The 21,043-nt window shown below is 45.4% G+C and overlaps 1 protein-coding gene across 5 annotated transcripts in view; it reads right to left on the reverse strand.

Annotated features, from left to right (window-relative positions):
• Positions 1-1,243: 1,243 nt before the first annotated feature.
• The window catches only part of bcorl1 (BCL6 corepressor-like 1), a 29,817-nt gene continuing 10,017 nt past the window's right edge, over positions 1,244-21,043 (reverse strand). For 2 of the 5 annotated variants that reach the window (XM_076103508.1, XM_076103505.1), the window contains 11 exons: positions 13,756-13,840; positions 11,051-13,654; positions 10,637-10,769; positions 9,837-10,301; positions 8,692-8,879; positions 8,189-8,455; positions 7,918-8,084; positions 6,495-6,640; positions 4,654-4,731; positions 3,427-3,598; positions 1,244-3,134 (listed from right to left, as the gene is read on the reverse strand). In XM_076103508.1, coding sequence (XP_075959623.1) covers positions 2,687-3,134; positions 3,427-3,598; positions 4,654-4,731; positions 6,495-6,640; positions 7,918-8,084; positions 8,189-8,455; positions 8,692-8,879; positions 9,837-10,301; positions 10,637-10,769; positions 11,051-13,654; positions 13,756-13,761 — 4,674 coding nt within the window. In that variant the 5' untranslated portion in view covers positions 13,762-13,840 and the 3' untranslated portion in view covers positions 1,244-2,686. Of the gene's footprint in view, positions 3,135-3,426; positions 3,599-4,653; positions 4,732-5,084; positions 5,170-6,494; positions 6,641-7,917; positions 8,085-8,188; positions 8,456-8,691; positions 8,880-9,836; positions 10,302-10,636; positions 10,770-11,050; positions 13,655-13,755; positions 13,841-17,383; positions 17,487-21,043 lie in introns of those variants that run through there. The other 3 variants (XM_076103507.1, XM_076103506.1, XR_012957370.1) reach the window with 3 other exon arrangements.

Here is a 21,043-nt window from a genome sequence, read left to right on the forward strand (position 1 = left end):
AACTGTTCCCCTTGTACTGGAGATTTCTACTGAACCAAACAGTCTTTATCAGCAGATAGAGTTGAGCACAGCTGACTTGGAGATGTAGATTCTGAGCATGTCTCATCTGCGATGGCTTAAAGTGAGACTATAAATACTAAATCCTTCTATAGCGGCGCACTGACGCAGTAATGACAGTTACATAGTAACCTTTATGTAAGACTTTAGCCACCAAACACTACTGAGAAAGGCTGTAGCAGGAAAACTACTTAGTGTGTTAAAGTTAGCAAGTGTGTTTATTTTTTAAATAATTAACCCTTTAATTTATAAGAGGAAGATTGTCTTATTTCTCCTTTCAAAAGTGCCATATTCTAAGTTTAGAGCTTGGAATCAACAGAGAACAAGACATTATCAAAGAGTCACTCTGCTGATGATAAAGACCGTGTGAGGCGATCGAAAGCTCCACAACTAGCGCGTAAATGGACCTTGAGATTTGTTGAGTCAACACTTAAAATCCTGCTTTATATCTGTGATTACTATGTAGGAAACAGAGCGAGTGGTATCATGACAAAAAGTGGAATCTGTAAACTGTTCTCCGCTTCGTCAGTGTCTCTTAAATGTTTTGAACAATCTGATCTTCTTCAGGCACAAACAAACATCGCACACAAAAAGGATTTTTCAGTCTGTGCCTGAAAAAAGATCTGATTCAGCAAAGTGTTACGAACATCGTGGGCTGGTCCTCAAGGCAAATCATTATGGAATTCAGTGGTTTTCACTAAATCTTCTATACGTTTTTGTGTCATTTTCACCTTTATTCAAAAGCTTGACAGTAGAGACAGACAGGCAACATGGGGAGAGAGTAAAAAAAGGCGATGTGCATCGAAGGGAACTATCTAAAATTGAACCAATGGCGTAGTGATAACGTGATATGCGCCCTCGACCACTACTCCCCTGGGACGCCCAGTTATGGTGTTTACCCATCATAGTGCCGAATCACAGCTGCCAACCCTGCTGTGAGATAAAGCTCATTTGGGTTTGAATGTAAAACGGTTTTCCTCAGGTACAGCACAGATTAATGTAATGGTTCTTCCTACGATTCCTCTGAGGGGCAAATTATCTGTGATTAAAAAAGAAAAGACATTTATCCAGTAAAATGTCTGAAACCGAACGGATCAGTTGAAATACGCCTGAGGGAGTTCGTCCCTGAATATTCAACTCAGCTATCATCATAACAATCCAACTGACAAAACAAAGAGGAAATAACTATAATTCACAATCATGCTTTATTCTTGTTGATTTCTTATAAAAGAATCAAATAAAAGGCTCTTCCCACACTGCTCAGTCTTTCAGTCGTGCTGTTTCCCGTTGTCTTTAACTAAACTATACTTTTCTTTACACCTTAAGTCTCTTCATCTTAAATATCTTTTATTAGTTTGTGACTTCAAACCAAAACATCATTGATTGTCAACACAAAATCTGTTTTAGCACCAGTACAATAAAACTGTACTTTAGCTTTTTTTTTTTTCTTTTGAAATACTGTTCTTGAATGAGGGAGGAAAATGTCAGAATAAAGGGATCCTAATAAGTACATTTCAAAATGAAGCACCAACCATACAAAGCAATTTTTTTTCATAGATAGGCTTGTCAGATACACAAGAGGTCAAATATATTAATGACTATTAAATTAAGCACAACAAACAGTGTAAATAAAACACTGCAACACAAAGCACTCTGGGATCTCATATCGGGACGCGGCTGCAGTTAAGAGGGCGTCTCGCCTCCTCGGACGCGGGAGCAGCCTCTGGACTCCAGAGGTGGGACTACTTTTCCTCTGAGAGAGATCCACAGGATTCTGCATCAGTTCAGGAGGAGTGCAACCTGGGGAGTGGAGGACACTACTATCTGTCCAGCTCTGTAAACAAACGCTCAATCTCAAGGTCCAAAAAGACGTTATTTCATATTTTGAGCAGGGACGTCGACAGCTCCCGTGCTGCCCACGCTCACTTCGTGAAATGTGGAGGAAAAATAAACGCCGTAAGATACTAGGTCCGTCCAGTAACGATCTCTCGAGGATGATAAAGCGAAATAACGATACAGAGGAGAAGAATTGAAATGAAGCTCTGAATACATTTGAATATTATGTGCCGTGGTCTCTTCTCTGCAGGTCTCCAGGTCTCCCAGGTTGACAGAACCAGAACCATCCGGGCCAGTGGCCTCCCTGACTTAAGCGTCTTAGCTTTACGCAAGAGTTCACCAAGATAAAAGTCTTGATCTCCCGTCGAAAAAAATACCGCTGTCTCTCAGGAACAAACTCAAACAAAAAGTCCTCAACATAATTTGTCCTTTTTGCCACTAGAATACATTTATATAACCAAATGTTTTAACCCTGATGGCAAGATACACATATACACTACCATGTACATACATAATCAATACAAAAGGTTTGCTCAATAGTTCTCGTGTATTCAAATATACCTATAGATAGGAACCTGAAAGCTGCTTTACAGCACCGACCACTCCCGTGTGCAGGTCCTTGTGATGACTTAATCACCTTCTGTCTGAGGTCAAAGGTTATGGGTGGAGTGTCATTACTGTCGCTGGAGTTGAAACCCACGACCCTCGTTACATTGGACGGAGAGGTTTCCTTTGAGCTGCTGCTTGCAGGGAAGGACTTGGGTTGACAACAGTTTGCACAGTGAAAGAGAGGCTATCGGCTGCGAGGCTTCCCTGTGTTTGTCAGTGTCTCTTCCTCTTCTTCCTCCTCCTCCTCCTCCTCCTCCTCCTCCTCCTCCTCCTCCTGCTCCTCCTGCTCCTCCTGCTCCTCCTCCTCCTGCTCCTCCTCCTCCTCGTCCTCGTCCTCGTCCTCCTCCTCTTGCAGGATGTCAATAGAGGATCCCAGTAGTCTCTGGAGCTCCGGTACACATCGCACCAGATCCACAAGTCCCGCCTCTTCTTCTTCCTTCTCTTCCTCCTCCTTAATTTTGCCTTTGTAAGGTGAAGCCAAAGTGGAGCTCACCTGGCTGATCGACACCTGCTTCAAGAGCTCAGCACGCGACAGACTCACCACCTCCAGGTGCGGGAAACGCGCCCGGAAGATCCGAGCCGACATCTTCAGACGCTTGAGGACATCCGTCAGGAGGAACCAGTTGCAAAAGCTGCGAGAGAGAAATATGCCTGATATCAGCCAACTGTCCTCAAATTATCCTCCAATTAACATAATTCTTCCCACAACAACTCCACTGAATATATCAGAGGTATTAACTCGATGAAGATGGGATTTATTGCAAACTGACTACTGAATGTAAAAACACAACAAAACAATCCAGTGACAGAAAGTCATCACACACACATTAATTAAAACTACACACTTATGATCCCATCACACAAATTGAAACTGAATAATTTAAACGTTTTACAGGTTTTAGCCGATAAAGAATTTGAATTCACCCCTGGGTTAATGACACCTGAACGTGATAGCAGGGTAAGAGAGGCTCGGAGGAGAACTCAAACACAAGGCAATCTTTGTCCGAGTCCGGCTCAGTCTTTCCTGTCGCATCCTCCTCCAGGTCCTGGTTCTCCTCAGACAGCAGGAAGTCCCAGCACGGCTCCTGGTCCGTCTCTGTGAGATGAAGAGGAGCAGACAAACTGGATGACATGGAGTTTGGACGCCTCCTAGTGGACAGTCTATTCACAACAACTATAATACGTCTACGACTGAAGGCTGGTGAGGCTGTGATCCGTTAAAAGGAACACAAACTTCATGATGTCAGTCGCAGCTTGAAGTTAAAAACACCCTACATAGAGACATATGAACATAAGGCATACATTTTGAAGGATTGTTTACTGGTGGACTGTTTGAGATGATGGACAGTAAGCAGAGTGTAATTCAATGCATTTACTGATATGAAAACCTTGGCCCAATGAAACAGATACTAATTAAAGCTTTATGTTTCATGTGATTATCTCGCTTCAAGTCTGCAAGGCTTTCTCTCAAACTCTACAATAATGAATGGCACAAAAGCTTCTAAAGCCAGATCAATGATCCTCTCTATCTCCCACCACTGTGAGAAGGCAGCAACAGAAATAACACAAAGGAGAGAAATTAAATCAAACATATTTCACAGAAACTAATGCAACATTAACAAACAAAATAAATAGTCATTTACAAGTTAAGTCTGTCGTGGAGCATCACTCTACAGTGGCAACATAAATTGCACCAATCAATGGCAAGCTTAAGATATATACTATTTATCACCACTCGCAGAAAATATAATAAAAGATATTTGTCGTCGTTGGGAGGTGCATATAAAAGCTTTTTTGTTACACATTACCAACATTTTTTGTCACGTCAGTTTAGCTGCAGTCTACTTTCTCTTTAGTCTTCCTCAGTTCTTCCATGCAACTCTAATCCTGCTCATCCTCCACTGGCGAACTGGCTCCCTGTGGCTGTTTACAGCACAACTCTGATGCTGGTACACAAGGCTAACACCACTTTGTGTCCCAGTGGCCGAGCCCGAGTCCTACAAACTACAATAACTTCCCTGCAGCCACCTGGTCATCTCTGCAACAGGCCTCCACTCGTCTCCCTCACGGCCAGCTTACTGATTGATCTGATGAGTGGACTGATGGATTGGCAGACGCAAACACAGATCACATCGTTTCAAGCTTTCTTACCAAAGAGGGAGCTACTGTAGAAATCCCAGGGTGAGCCGAGATCCTGTTCTTTACGTCCTTCCAGGTCTGTGAAATATTCTGGAAAAAAACAACAATATTATAGATGATATATTACGAGTTTACAGGTAATTTACAGATCATCTCTTGATCTACACTATGAGTCAATCTGAAAGTATGAAGCCAGGGCTTCACATTAATGCTTGTCCCCTTGTCAAGAGCAAAACGTATGATTAATAGTTGTGATGGTTGTCTGAACAAAATAATTGTCAATACAACAAGTATAACAGGGCTAAACAATAGGGATTTACTAAGGCGTTTCTTTTCAGAAGTAGCTAACGAGTGAGCTTTCATATTTATTGTATTGTTGATTTACAACTGTGCAGCACTTTGGCCAACTGTTGTTTTAAATGTTCACTATGAATGAACTTAACTTGAAACTTGAGCCATCTCGCTTCCTTATCATCTTTGTTGAAAGGTTGCACGTGCACAGTATGGATCAGGAGGAAAGAGCAGCGCCTTACAAAGTGAGCATTACTTTATGCATTATCCTGGAAACAGGAGTTCAGTCGGGTGGCGACAAAACTCAGACAACGTACTGCGCAGTTTGCCGCAAGATAACCACTAATCAATAACACAATTTGTTTGTAAAGGGGCAAGTAACAATTGACTTCGGGCAAGTAGTTGATGTTGCGGCTCGTTTTGTGCACGTCTGTGTCATCGGAGCTGAATGTTTCAATGCATTACGGAGCGTTCATCTCTCTGTTTACCTGAGACACATGCTGTGAGACTAACACACTCCACTAAACACCGATACTGCTGATACTGCAGCCAGGTTGACGGGGAGTGTTTCCTCACTCTCCGCAGCTTGGCCAAGAGCTGGGATGGATCCTTAAAACACCATCAACAGTGATGTGAAAGTAAATTAATTACGACGCTAAAGACAGAGTTCCTGTTAACAAGCTGGCTGGAGGATATTCTTTTGAGTTCAATATGACAAGCAAGAGGAAGTCATGCGTTTCGGAGGTTTCGCAGGAAGCCCGGTGTGTAATTAATCACTTTGCCTGGCTCAGTTATGGAACGATATTGATCATCATAGGGAAGGACGTTTAAAGCATTTTCCTCAATGATCATTAATTGAGAAATCAATGGAAGCTTTTACAACACCAAATTCATCTATTTCCTTCAATTAAAGTTATATTTCAACTGGCATGGGCTGTGTTTTCACCACAGCGGTCTCCTAACAAGACTTAAGTCTTACTGATTTCTATTCAATAATATAAGGATATCCTCTGCTCAATCTCTTTACTGATACAAATTCAGCAGTCAAAGCATACAAAACCACTTGAAGGCGTCTAAACTGTACGGAAATGCAAGTCCAGCAGCTAAAAGCTTCTAAATGTTACCTTTCACCAGGACAACATTCTCAGTTTTGGTAACCAAAATTGAGCTTTAAGACCACAAAACAATCTGTGGCTCAAACAGTTAACGCCGAGCCCTGTGTGGATATAACACTCTGCATTTCTCATGTATGCAGCTGCATGCAAGCTGTTTAGTGCTCACCGTGCCAAATGTGATGCAGTGGGAGTGGGCACAGGCTTATTAATGTGTTGACACGTTGCTTGATGGGTGACTGTTAAGTTGGCAAATACAACATGTCTCAATGCAATTAGCTTTATCACAGCCTTTGTGATGTGTTGTTTATTGTGGCTGAAGTGTTAGTGGATGATGTGAAAAATGAATTTGGCCAGAGGTAAAAACGTCACTCTAACAATCTGGAAATATGTGTATTTCATCAAAATAGTTACTGATGGAAACATAGGCTAATAAAAAGGTCAGGCTACCTGTGAGGAAGGTCTTCATGTTCGGGCTGTGCGCCAGTTTGACCGGAGTGTGTCCAGAGTAGGTGGCCAGCGTCGGGTCTGCACCGTGGTTCAGAAGCAACCAGACGATCGGCAGGTTATCACTCGCCACTGCATCGTGAAGGGGCCTAAAGAAAGGACAAAACACAAATGTCTTTCAGGGATTGTACAACGTTACACCTGAATCTGTCTGCTAATTTGCTGTATATGGAGTATTACGATGTACTTCAGTAAAACTAATACTTTCTGGGATTAATTACAATTTGTGTAACCGTTATTTTTTTTTATGAGACAAACTCCTTCGACTGGAAAAGTGAATATGCTAAAACAGGTGACAGGAATTATTATCACTTAAAAAAGCACCTCACTAAGATATGCAGCGAGAATATGATCTTCAGTTAATCATGAAATACAACCTGCCAGTGAGTATGCTCATTACTGCTCCTAACACCTGTAGAGTGGGTATGTTTTCAGGAGAGCGAGTGGAACAACAATGAAATGATTTTTGAGTATTGTTTATAATTTTAGCCACAAAATATAAATTATTCCATTAAAACATTTACAAGAAATTAAATATAAAGTGCCTTGTAAAAGCATTCACCCCCCCATTGGCTTTTTTTCCTATTTTGTTGCATTACAACCTGGATAATTGATTTCTATTTGGATTGTATGTAATAAAGCTACACAAAAATCAATACAGATGAAGGTAAATATAAAAACAAAATGCTTTCAAAAGCATGTTTAAATAAAGTGAAAAGCTGTGTATTCACCCCCTTCTGTTATAAAGCTCCTAAATAAGATTTGGTGCGACCATTTACCTCCAGAAGTCACATAATTAGTGAAATAAAGTTCACCTGAGTGCAAACAAAGTATCACATGATCTAGCGGAGCACCATTAAATCCATTATGACAAAACCGAAAGAATACGGCACCACAACAAACACGCCAAGAGAGGCAGGCGAGGAGGACATTAATCAGAGAGGCAATACCAAAGAGAACCCTGAAAGAGCTGGAAAGCTCCACAGCGGAGATTGCCTCTGTCCATAGGAACATTTTAAGCCATGTGGCCGGAAAAAAAGGCATTGCTTAGTGAAACTAAAAGAGAAAACACATTTAGAGTCTCCTGCATGCCCTTTGATGAACTCAAAACATGTTTTCTTCCATAAAACGCTAAGGGGGGTGAATACTTTTGCAGGACACTATATACATTACGTCCATCACATTAATATCAACAATATACAAACACTTGTCATTTCAGCAAGCTCAACAAAGACGTTGAGATGAGACGGATGGCTCCAAAAAGCCAGTAATCTCTGTGCTCAAATGTGTTTCAAAGGTTACACCCAAGATAAATACTTAGATGAGAAACAATCAACTAACTAGAACCACGACCATGAGGCCTCACCGTGTCCCATCTTGGGCGCTGCAGTTGACGTCAGCGGCGTGGTTCAGCAGCATCTGGACAATCTGAGTCCAGCCTCGAGAGGACGCTTCGTGGAGAGCCGTGTAACCGGCATTATCGCGCCGGTTGACCTCCCTGACGTCCTTTTCAAGACAGTACTGGACTACGTCCTGCACAGCAGAGGTAGTAGCACAGACGGACCGTGTCACATCATGATTCAAAGAGGTACACTGTCATGTTTGAGATACTACACGAGGAAACAGGTGGATTTTACCTGATAGCCCAAGCGTGCGGCACGTTGCAGCAAAGTCTCCCCGGCATTTTTATTGACAATCAGCCGCCGAACCTCCGGAGGAACGGGCCTTTTGGGCGGAGACTCGGAGCTGCAAATTCTCCCCGATGAGCCTTTCTTATTGGGTGGAGATGAGGGCAAACTTTTTGGAGTGGGTGGGAGGCTTTCTGTTCGTTTTACATCAGCACCATCACTATCCAGGGCAAGTGAGGCAGCACGCTTGCCCTGGCTGCTGCGTTTGGTCTTAACCTAAAATATAGATTTATTGATTAGAGCAGTGTGTGAAATTCAATCTCTTGTAATGCATCGGATTCTTCTCTTCGAGGACCTGTGCAGCTGCCATCATAAACGTGACACACATGGTATTTATCTAGCCACAGGGGGGCACTGTAAGCTAATATATTCATGGAACATTGTAGATTACTCAAGCCTGTAGGCTTTGAAATGTTCTACAATACATCAAGCAGCCTCAGCAAACATCTTACCTTCTGCTCATCGCTGTCACTTAAGTGCTTGCTTTTGAACTTCCTCTTCCCTGAAGGCTTGTCATTGCACTCTGGAGATACCTCGCTCTCCTGGTAGCGGACCGACCCGGAGCGCGTGAACGAGGGTCTCCTCGGAGGAGGCTCTGGACTGCAGGCGGTGGGACTCGAACACTGATCCGCCCGTGGATCTGTAATGATAAATAGAATCGAAGGTTATGTGGGCTGGTACCAAACAGATGAACACAGTGAAAACACCACAAACAATCTTGATATTTCAACATCATCCATCTTATCTTTGATGTACTGATGCAGCTTCATGCTCTTGATTATCTGCCAAGCCGAACATGGAGCATGAAATATTTCAGGTGCTGTTTTGTGCCAACATCAGACTGTTTGGTACCTATTGAAACAATGGCTCATCCACACCAACAGGGACCTGAAGAGGACTTGCTGATATGGACATGACACAGTCGGCACCTCAAGAACATAAACTGAAAATTGCATATGCGTTTGTCAGATGCTAAATTGATCTCAATATTTGTCTGTCATCATATACTGTATAATATCCTATTAATACTTTCCTATGTGCTTCTTTACAAAGATGTACATCCTCTTAAATTGAATTTATCCGTGTCTATTTTAATATGTATGAACTATAGAAGACGCTGTCTAAGCTTTCTTATTGTTAATTCTGAATTATTTATCTTTATTTCCTAAACAGATATTTTTATGAACACTCGGGGCTCACAACAATCGATCAATTGTTTATACATTTTAAGAAAATTGTTTAAAATGTCCATCATCTCTACTGGGGGTTCAAGTTGACATCTTCAAATGTCTTACTTTGTCTTAACAAGAGTGCAAAACCCAAAAATATTCAGTTAACATGAATATCAAACAGATAAAAGCAGAAAATCTGGAAATAAATGTTTGGCATTTATGTTCAACAAATTACTTAAACGATTAGTCAATTGTCAAAATGGTTACTTCATCTAAATGTTCTGTCAACCAGCCACTCTTACACATGCATACTATAACATTATGGTTTTTAGTCACATCTGTAACCAACAGTTGCACTTTTGATTAAAACGTGGGCTGGAAACTGTTAATTGAAAACTACCGATCTCTAGAGACAAACTGCGTACCCGCTGGGACTCCGCTGTCCCGTCTCAGGGAATCCGCTTCTTCGAGGTGCTCTCCATCTTCCAGCTTGTCTTTCTCAGTGATGTATTCCCCGGTCTGATACTTTTTGCTACGACATCGCCGGCGTTTCTTGGGAGCCGGCGTTTCACCCTCTGCACCGGCCGTCTTGCCCTTTCCCTGAATCGCTCGTTCTGGCAAGGGGGTCGAGCGGGGCCTTCCTCTCGGACGGCGGGTGGGTTGGGTGGGAATCACGGGGGGTGACGGGGAAACTGGGGGAGGAGGCATTTGTGGGGGGGGAGGGGAAGGCGTCGCGAAGCCCCAGAGGTCGAGTCGAGCCTCATCAGCCCGCCGTCGTCCTCTCCTCAGCCTTGGGATGAAGCTCCCTGTAGCGTCGGCCTCCTTACTGGATACAGCAGAGCGATTGAGAGACTCCGGAGTCTCTAGAGCACTGCTGCCGCTATCTGCAACTGATTAGATCACATTTGATCGTCATATTCACACAAGCTTCTGTGCATAGAAGTTTCACTGAGACGTAAAAGAAACTCCATCCAGACAATACGTGTGACATTTTCTGTCTGCTCCGTACACAAACTACCATGCCACCGAGACTGACTGCGGGCTATTTATCTCCACAACTAAAGCTGCGAGAGAGTAATCTGCCTGTGAGCTCAATAAAATGCTACATGTCTGACTCAACTGAAAGCGTCATTAAATCTGAGATAGATATCAGAAATATGTCCATGCTGGGAGAACTTCTCAGGGCTGTAAATGTCACAGGATTATAAGAAACAAAAGACGTTACCAGATTTGTTGCGGGTTGGTTGCTCAACCTTGCTGGGACTGATTTTGTCCCTCGGAGTCGGCTCTTTGCTCTGTGCAGAAAGTTTCCCCGCTGACAGACTCTGCTCCTGCACAGGTGCACATCGTTTCTTCTGCTGGAATACACAGGGGACAGAGTCAGCACGCCGTGTTCGATGCCATTGATCACAACGCTTTCATGATGACAGAGAGCATGAAACAGTCTTACAATAAGCCTTTGAAAGTTAAATCATCAGTCGTGGATTCACATTATGAAAAGGAGCTCTGTGTCGTCAAATCAATTGTCAAAATCTTGATGAGATTGAGTAGATCGCTGCCCAAAATATTTCCCTAAAATTCAACCATGGCAAGATAATAAGAAAAGAACAAAGATATTTTACACATAGAGGTAATCTACCTTCTTTTGACAAGACACTTTGGTTGGAGTTTTTTCTATGTCTTGCTTTTTCTTTCCTGCGGCCTTCTTGGATGAGTCCGGTGGCGACTTCTCCTTCGCTGGCTTCTTAGGACTGGTTTTCTTTTGTTTGACGGCGGCAGCTTTTGCTTTGGTTGGCAACTCCTCTTTGGTTCCGTTTGTTTTCTTCTCGAACTTGTCGCCTCCCATTGCACACTGGCCTGTCAGAATAGATGCTACCACGCTGTCCAATTTTTCACTGGGAGGACCGTCCGACGCCCCAATGTCTTTCTTCAACATCTCCCCCTCTAACACCTGGGCTAGTTTGCTCTCCAGCCTGTTCCCATTGGTTGATGCATTGCCAAAGAGATGGCCAGCAGGCCTTGAGAAGCCTTGCTTCGCCGGCAGTCCCACGTGTTCTCCCTGGCTGGCGTTTAACTCCGTATTATTCTCCAGAGGCTCGGTGGCGTTTGCCTTCTCGTGCTTCTTCTTAGCTGGAGTTGAATCTCCTTGAGATGGCAAACCAGCCCATTTTTCCACAGACCAGTATGCTGGGTATTCAAACGCAGCAGTTTGTTTGGGCTGGGTGTCTTGGCTCCCAGAGAGTGGATTCAGACCATCAGCTTTTCTTGATGCAACAGGTGAAGCTTGAGTGTTGCCCTCGGCCGTCTGTGCTGTTGTGTCGAGAGCTTGCTGCTTTACGATGGACGCGAGGTTCGACAGGGGAGACTTCATCCTCTCCCACTTATCATCCTCGGGGTTGGACGGGCTGCGATGGCCACTCTGAGCCTTAGATCCCTCTGTAGCCGTGCCACCCTTCGTCTTCGGAGACCCTTGTGTGATTTTTCTCTGAACAGACGAGGCTTGGTGCGGCATATTGGGTGGCTGCTGCCAAGCTGGGCTGACAACGGCAGTGGAGTATGGCGCCGCGGTTTTGCCGGCTCGAGATTTCTGATGAGTCTGAGCGCTGGCGGCGCTCGACAGGGTGGTAGTCAGGGCTCCTTTAGAGGGACAGTTCTTAGTTATGGCTATGCTGGTGTTTTTAACGTGCTTGACACTGTGAGCATGTTGGTTGCCCTGCATCGTACAGGATGGCTTCTTTCCTCCTGATGCCAGATGCTCTCCTTGGTCAATTATAGATATAAACTCCTGCTTTGCAAAACTCTGACATTCATCGGCAAAAGTCCCTTTTCCGTCTTTGCCCCGTAGAGTAGAAGCCAGTATCGGGCTGGCCACACCAACATATGTTCCAGGGATGTTCTTTACGGAGTCTTGAGAAGATCCCTTACCCCAGGTTGGTTTGGGGTCTTGGGCCTGGTGATTCTGAGGCCTATTTAATTGCTTTTGATGGGATCCATTTCTGTGGGTGTTGGGTAGGATAGGATATTGCACAGCTGAGCTATACGTTGTAGAATGAGCCCTCTTTGAGTTTAGAAAATCTCTCTGATTTGACTCGTTATTGTGAGGCTCGCTCATCGCAACTGGAGGGTCATTTATGCATTTTGGACGTTTCGATTTAGCAGATAAATCCAGGGGTACATCTCTTGGTTCAACCGAACAAGCTGTGTGGTCATCTGAAGCAGAGGGAGGTGTCGCTTTAAGAGAGCTCGTGGTTGTCTTGTCTAGGCTGTTGCTTTTCTCCACATGGTTCAGCAGTCTGCTCTGAGAGGTGATGCTGGCCAGTGCAGAGCCACAGCAAATGGCAGCAGTGGGAGACAGCGTGTAGCGGGTGGGTGCTGCAGGAGTTAATGAAGGGTGCTGCAATGGTAGGGCAATAGCTGGTGAGGCCACCACTGAGGCTAAAGATATATGCTCTCCCACAGATTTAGAATTCTTATTAGATGAATGGTTCGATTTAAGTTTCGACGACGATGCGCCGGCTTTTTTCTCTGCAGCTGGAGTCCTGCCCACCGAGAACGGATAGGGATAGGTCCGCATGAGAGGTGTCCCTCCGACACCTGAGCTTTGAGGCTGGAGTTCTTTCTGAAACTGACTGGCTGTGGCTTCTCTCAGTGCCGCGATCTGACCCAGTGCTGGTGGAAGAGTGATTTTACAAAGTGGAGAGGGAAAATTTGTGGAAGGAAGGAAGGTGACGGGCTGGGCTGGTTTAAACATGGTGGGGCACTGAAACCCAGGTGGTACACTTTGCACAGATTGTGTTTGCGGGAGCGATTTCTTACTGGATGTCACAGTGCTGTGACAGGGGCTGAGTGAGTCCTCACGGCTGACTTTCACACCACTTGACCACTGGGGAGTGGGGAGGAGCCCGGCACCATCCGCCTTGAGTTTAGGGGCCTCTGCCCTTTTGTCTGCTCTCTTCTCTGAGCCGGTGAGGGCTGAGCCGGACGTCGGTGCATTGTTGGGCTGTTGAGGTGGAGACAGCTCAGGGCTGTGGTTGTAATTGCTAGTGTCCAGGCAGGCTTTCGCTGTCTTACAGTCTGTTGTTGGTGTGGTCTTGTTTTGCTGACTGAGGGTAACATCTCCTCTAAACTCAGAGGGTAGCGTCTGGGGGGGGTTTCCCACCATACTAGCAGACGCTTTATTTGGAGCACTGATCTCTCTGCTCACCGTGCCTCCATCCCCTACATTCATTAGTGTAGGATCCACCTGAGTAATAAGAGAAGATCACGAGGCCGATGTTAATTGGATAAAGGAAAAAGGATGCTCTAATCTAGAAATTGAACTGTAATGAAAATAAAAACAATTACCTGCATAGGTGTTTCTTCAACACAACATGCCTCAGGGGTAGCTGAGTCAGTCGGGTGAGAGTTTTCCTTGAAATACAGCGATATGCTGCAGAACACAAGAAAAAGAACATGAAAAAAAAGGACTGTTGCTGCTGTTCTGGTTTCAATCACAAAGGAGACTTCCATTCAATTCTTCATGAAGGAATAAGACTTACTCAATGCAACAGTAAACGATTCAGAGTTACCAACATTGGGAAATTGAAAAGTTCCTTTCTTTGAGACAGGCTTGAAGGCCAGATATGTTACAATTTCCTCAGAGCAGAGAGACAACTTAGGGTAGCTGAGAGAAGTGTGGTGGATTGAAGAATGTATTTGTTCCCTTTGATTTTATTTGCTTGCTTGCGGGGAATACTAACAATTTGTCAGTGTGATCAATCTGGAGAGGGATTTATCTTAACTGAAAATAGGATAGTCAGTGAATGAAATGAGACCTGATGTATTGCAATACGGACAGATTATGAACCAACGGGTCCCCTACGGAGACAAATAAAAGGCCGCCATTCCCAAATACCACATCGCCCCTTCGCATTGTTCGCAGACAATCGCCGCTTTATTTCCTGGTTAAACTTTACTCGAAAGTGATGAAGAGAGGCTTCCTAAATCCACTTCAAACCCTCCTGCTACAACAGATCCACACTGACACACACACACGAATCATAACAAATACCATACGATACAAGATATTAAATCTGTGATGCATGTTCTATTTCTTCAAGCAGGGATGTTCTGCTGTCAAACATCTAAATTGCTTATTTTAAATACGGTAAATACCTTGGTATGCAGTGTGCAGCTGTTTTAGGATTAAAAACAATACTGTAAAATCTAGAGACCATCTTGCGATGGGATCACACTAGCCGGCAATGGACCCTTCCTCACTTCCTACCCCCTACGTCTTGCACCCTCTGAACACACCCATCTTTGAAATCTTAACATACACTTCTTAAGTTTTGCGATGCCAAATTGGGAGCGTAAACTGGAGGGGCCAATGGCCCATTCCACACTTGTTACCCCCCTTACTTCTGGCACCCTTGGACCACACCCACCTATGAACCAGCATCCATTTTGATCGCAACTACACACCTGTAAACTTTCGTGACTGTATCTTTAAAGCTTATAATGCTATGGCGGCTACAACATCTGTCCACAGATACACAGACAGAACTCTAAACACTTGGCAAACCACTCAGAACCGCTTCTGTGGTAGTTCCTGCTCCAGTTAAGCCAACTCCAGGACCACATTTTGCAGTGATGACACACACACAGACTCACAAGGTGAAAACAATAATAGTGTCGCTGTCACGGCGGCTGGTATTAAATACAAGAGAGGGTCTGTATCAGCAAATACTTAACATTAAAGGATCAGGATAGAAACAAGTTAACATCCCCAGTTTTGACTGAGTCCTATGACTTACATGAAAAATGTTTATAACAGTCAAAAACAGGGCGTGTGGCTTATGGCCTATGACCCCTGGGGCCCCTGGTAGGCCCACTCAGTAATCCATCCATGAGGTAATCAGCTGTAACTCAAATGATCTCTTATTGGAGAGCGGAGAAAATGTGGATGACGGGAAGAGAGCAAAAGTTTAGTTTCTCAACTATCACTGGACAGGTAATTATTTATGATTACAATAAAGCAGCCCACCTAAGTTGAAAGCAGTCAATGTGGGGTTCAAGCAGTGTGATCTAAAATTAGACATGAAATTCCACCCATTGCTCCTCCGTTGAGAAACTCACAAAAAAGGAGGACATTTTGACAACACAATTCATACCTTCCCTCACAAAACAATACGAACCATGCACACAATTATGAATAATAATCAAACAGTTCTATCCTGCTATCATTTGAAATACCCTCATATACGACACACACACACACACAGCCGCTGGTAGGCTGTGTAGGTGGAGGTGAGCGCAGGCGAGAGCATCTGCAAGTAAATGAGACGACTACATGAAAGGTACTAGAGGCACACAAAAAAAAATCTTTGTCAAAGCTTTTTTTTTTGGGGGGGATGGAAAATGTTTCCCCCTGGAGCCAGTGAAATATAACGACTATGATGCACATAATGACTGACACACCGATCTCTGCGGGAATCTGCGAGCACGGACTGAAAAAGGGGGCTCCAGCGATGCAGATGCCGCTCAGTGTAAAGGAGGATCTGCATTCATTACCGCACAACAGTTGCTTACAGCTAGTTTGTCTTTGTGCCGCGATCATACGCGGTCTCCTCCGACACAACATTTGCATTCATCAGCTCCGATGTAGGCCACTCAATGTATGCAGCAGTCCGGCACACACGCCGTCGGCAACACCGCTCAGACAAAACAAAGTAGAGTCTGACGTTACATTTTGAGGAAAAACAGCCTCGACGGAAGCAGATTATTTTGTGTTGTTGTTGTAGCCCCACTTCAGACCGGTCAGTCCACTGTTCGGCACAATAGACATGTGTGGGGGAAACAAAGTGCACAATGCACGTTGTGTGGAGGACACTCTGAAAACAATTTGTTTTTTTTCCTCTGTTGTTAATATCAGCACGGAAAAACTCTGGAGAGCTCCGGGTTCGCTGCTCCGTCGGCCGGAGATGGAGAACAGTCTCCATGATGAGAGAAAGGCTCTCAGGTGATCTCGGTCCATCGACACACTAAACATGGTCACGGGCTGCACGAGGGAGCCCGTCTCCCCTCTGTTAACATCACCTGAAATGACGTGGACAACGCGGATAGAAGGACGGTTGTTTTGGGGGGCACGCGGAGTGACAGGAGCTACATTTAAAACCAACATCGAGTGGCTGCGTCGGAGAAACACAATGTGGCAATGTGTCACATCTCCGCCTGATAAGGTAAGTCAACAACATCAATGCGAAGGGGAGAGCCCGACAAAACAAAACTCACTCGAGCACCCGACAAAGTAACACTGTCTGCCAGTGGACGTGTTTTCGTTTTTTAACAAACAAATAATCAATCTCACGCGCTGATAACACAAGAGAAGCAGGCTGCGCTGACTCTTTCTCGCAAAAACAAAGTAGCCAGCTGGACAACAACTGGGTGGGTGACACAACTTATTGCACACAATTGAGCTGCTGGAGTGGCCACCGAAAAAAAGGAGAGGTGGGGGGGGGGGGGGGGGGGGGGCAATATATTTAACTCCACGGACCACCACGGGAAGCCTCTACGGCTCCATGCGCAGCGGAGTCTCCGCGAAGCCCTCGCGCTACTCCCGTCGGTCTGCGTGCTGAGAGGCGGGCTACTGTTATTTATCCCGAGCCGACCTAATGAGAAGTGCTCCAGCCTCTCTCCCGTCGGCCCTCTCTGGTGGACACTTCGGCGTTTGAAAGGCATTTCACCGAGCCTCTCCGCTCCCGGTCCCCCGTTTACAGACTCTCTCTCTCTCTCTCTCTCTCTCTCTCTCTCTCTCTCTCTCTCTCTCTCTCTCTCTCTCTCTCTCTCTCTCTCTCTCTCTCTCTCTCTCTCTCTCTCTCTCTCTCTCTCTCTCTCTCTCTCTCTCTCCGCAGAAATATTGAATAATTCCCGAGCTAAGCAGCGGGCGAGGAGATAAAAAAAGATGTCTAGTGACACAAAAACAGTTACGAACCCGCTCGTCCAGATGGCATGTGAACGGGCGCATAGGCACGACTCGGATACGGCCGGGTCCAGCCTTTCGCCTCCGCCGTCCGTGGCTGCTCACTAATCTCGACGGTTTTCGGTTCTAAAAGTCCGAGAGGAGGGGGGGAGGGAGGGAGGGAGGGAGCGAGGAGGAGGGGAGGGTAGAGGGGGGGGGTTAAGACAGTCCGTTCCGTATCTCCAGTCTGGTTGGAGAGAGAGAGGAGAGAGTGGGGCAGAAGGGTGCTCGGTGACAGCATGGGAGATGTAGTGCTCGGCTATCCACGCCCAGGATTAGACGTTGGAGAGGCTGGGAGGGGTAAGGACTGCAGGTACCGACATGCAACGCGAGCTTTCTGCCGCTCAAGGGGAATATGGGGGGGGGGGGGATCGCGACCAAAGAGTGTAACGGTGCGCTAAACTGAAGAGGGCTTATCGGGGTAACGAAGTAATAAACTGTATTTCGTGTGACCAAATGGAGGCTCTGAGTATTACTACGCGGGTGTGTGCGTGTCAGTGGCAGTCAAGTCAATTAACAGAGTCACAGCAGCGGGTGATGGTTGCTAAACGGAATTGCCAAAATACACACACACACAAAAAAAAAAGAGAGTGGGAGAGGTTTGGGTCTGTTGCAGTGGAATTAACACGAGGAAGCAAGACTCCGGTTGCTGGAGGCTCTCCAGTTGCATGCTGTAAGCTGCAGACTGATGCAGCACACTAATGCCCCCTCTACTCATTTCTAAATGGGATTTCAAAAGCCAGAACTATGTGAGACTTGTTTCAGTAAGTTCAGCTCTCGGGTGTAGATGCCTTGGATCTGAGTGAACACCCGATCGGCTGTTTTTATAAAATCTCACTTGTGTCTTTCCTCTACTGACGTGTACGATGTGAGCGGTGGAACCATTTCCACATTTGTTTGCCAGACCACCCATATTAGCAATCCGTTGACCCAATATTATGATTCTCATATTTACCTCCAAATCATTGCTATCTTTCATTGACAATAACAAAAAAACAACAATCCAACATAACTAAAAAGAAAACTTCACCCCCTTGGATTCATGATGATTGACAGTAACGTGGGCTGACACATCACAGCTGAACCGCATGACTTTTCATGATTCTCCTGGTTTGTCCAGGCCTGGGTTTTGACGTTGTGGAGACATTTCGTTGGTGCATCATCAGTTCACTGTCATTCACGTCTTGCAGTGCAGTGTTTCGAAATCACATTTCCTGTTCTCACCAGGTCAGGTTTTAACTGGAGATTCTCTCACACACACACACACACACACACACACACACACACACACACACACACACACACACACACACACACACACACACACACACACACACACACACACACACACACACACACACACACACACACACACACACACACACACACACACGTTCCTACTGATGGGCTTTGAGCTTTGGATCATTTTAGTCCTTAGTTCTGACTTAACCAAAGATCACGACATGCGGTGCCAGTTCATAAAGACAATCAAACGTGAAGGCCAACTGAAACAATCCAAACATGCTTATTGTCTAAGACAGATAAATACAAGCCAGGAAGATGAAGCCGCTCTGAGGGTAATGTGATACAATGAAACCTCTCTTTGTAATATCATATGTACATCATTACATGATTTGTAATTGAATAAAATCTACTTTGACCTAAAACTGTTTCTATATTCACCCTTTGAACAAGTGAACGGTTCAACACACCGGGTCAGCTTTTCCTTCTATGACTTAAACGATGTAAAACAAAGACCAGAAGAATCTATGAGGACCCAAGCTCATATTCACAGTAATGAGGTGAATGACAACACATCTGCAACTTCCACTCACACACAGGCGACCATAAAGTTTCAAATCAGTCTGTTTGGGGATTTACACTTGATTCTCCCACAAAGATAACAACCACAGAATATTTAGCCCTCCTAAATGCCATGATCACATTTGGGCACGCAGGCCTACAGGTTACCCTGCTGTAATCAGGCCACTTGTCTTACCTGAGTCCTGAGAGCAGTGTAGGCCTGCTGTTTACGAGGGTATGCACTCCTGGAGGCCAACACATTTCCTACTTTTCTCAACACTTGCAGCGGTGAGGAAATAACCGTGCACACACACACACACACACACACACACACACACACACACACACACACACAGCGAGGCTGACCCCACAGAGTTTGTTTACTATACCAACGCACGATCGGTGTCGTTCCGGAGCACCACAGCGGTGAGCAGGGCAACGATCCTGTCCACCCGCCGAAAGAGCGGTACAGGCTCCGAGCCGAAACTACTTCAGCTGCCTCTCCTGTCGCGGACTGGATCGGGGTGTGTGTGTGTGTGTGTGTGTGTGTGTGAGTGTGTGAGAGAGAGAGCTTCTAACGTGCCCTTCGCCATTCGCTCAGTAATGGCTGCGTGCAAAGCAGCCAAATCGTTGACAGATGGCCAAAATGGGAAATAGGGAAAGCCAAAACGCCGATCGGTAAAAAAAAAAAAAAAAAAGAAAGAAAGAAAGAAAGAAGGAGACCGCTTCGGACGACCGTGTCTACATAAAGCAGGAGTATTTCAAAGTCGGCAGCTGACACATCGCATTGTGTCTGAGCCGGGGTAACCCGGAGACCTCAACGACCGCGCGAGCTATCCCGGTAGTGACCGGCTGCTCGGGGCTTCACCAATTATAGACGAGTTTGGTTCACATGGTTCACATGGTCCACATCGGATGCCTGAAGCTGTAGGGGGGGGGTTAAAAAACAAAACAACAAAAAAAACTTGTTATGCATGCCATTAAAAATCCCTCGAGCAGGGATCTGGTATTCCGCACATGCACTATGACAACTGCGATAGCACAGATGGAGGCACGTTGTTTATTTCGAGGGCCTGATTTTTTTTTTTTGTGTGTGTGTGTGTGTGAAGATTGTCGTCTTCAAAAGGGGGGGCATACACGCTCATCTGTCTGTGAGTCATATTGGAGATTATCGACCCTATTTAGGCCGCCATGGTTTACAGCGACGAGGATGTCCCGTGTAAGTTCGTGGTTCACCTGGTCAGTATTGGATGTCGAGGCTGGGAAGGCGGACAGGAGCGAACGCCAAGTAAAAAAAAAATAAAACATCAAGCGTGTTATTCTTCCATCTTGGGTACAAGTGATGAATTATTCTACAATATACGAAGGAGAGCATGGGAGCCGATCGCAGAAACAGTGGCGGGTGATGTTCCTGTTTACCAGGTTAATGGATGGCCCGATGCGCCGTCCACATGACGGTAAATATATCTGGAATTGAAAATGCATCACTTCATGTTGCCTTTTTTAGTCACCGTGTCGGCGTTTGGACAGCCGACTGCATGCACAGCCGCCACAGCGGACTCAAGTATGTCATCTCGACACACACAACTTGGCTGTCCGTAGGCTGCATGTGACACGATCCTACATAATGCCGTGGGATAACAGCGAGACATCGCCGCAACTAGCGTGGCTCCCTCAAGACACCGAACAACTAGGAGAAAATACACCGATCCAGGTCAAAGTTTGGCAGAGTTTGACTCGCCCTCAAACAGCGTTGTGCAATGCCCCCTTTAATGCCCCCTGCTCGCCCGTAACGCCTTTGTTATTAGTAATCGCATGGTATTGCACCGT

This window comes from Anarhichas minor, unplaced genomic scaffold (assembly GCF_050575085.1).
Source record: "Anarhichas minor isolate MPS153535 unplaced genomic scaffold, ASM5057508v1 ptg000028l, whole genome shotgun sequence".
Taxonomy (NCBI): Eukaryota; Metazoa; Chordata; class Actinopteri; order Perciformes; family Anarhichadidae; genus Anarhichas; species Anarhichas minor.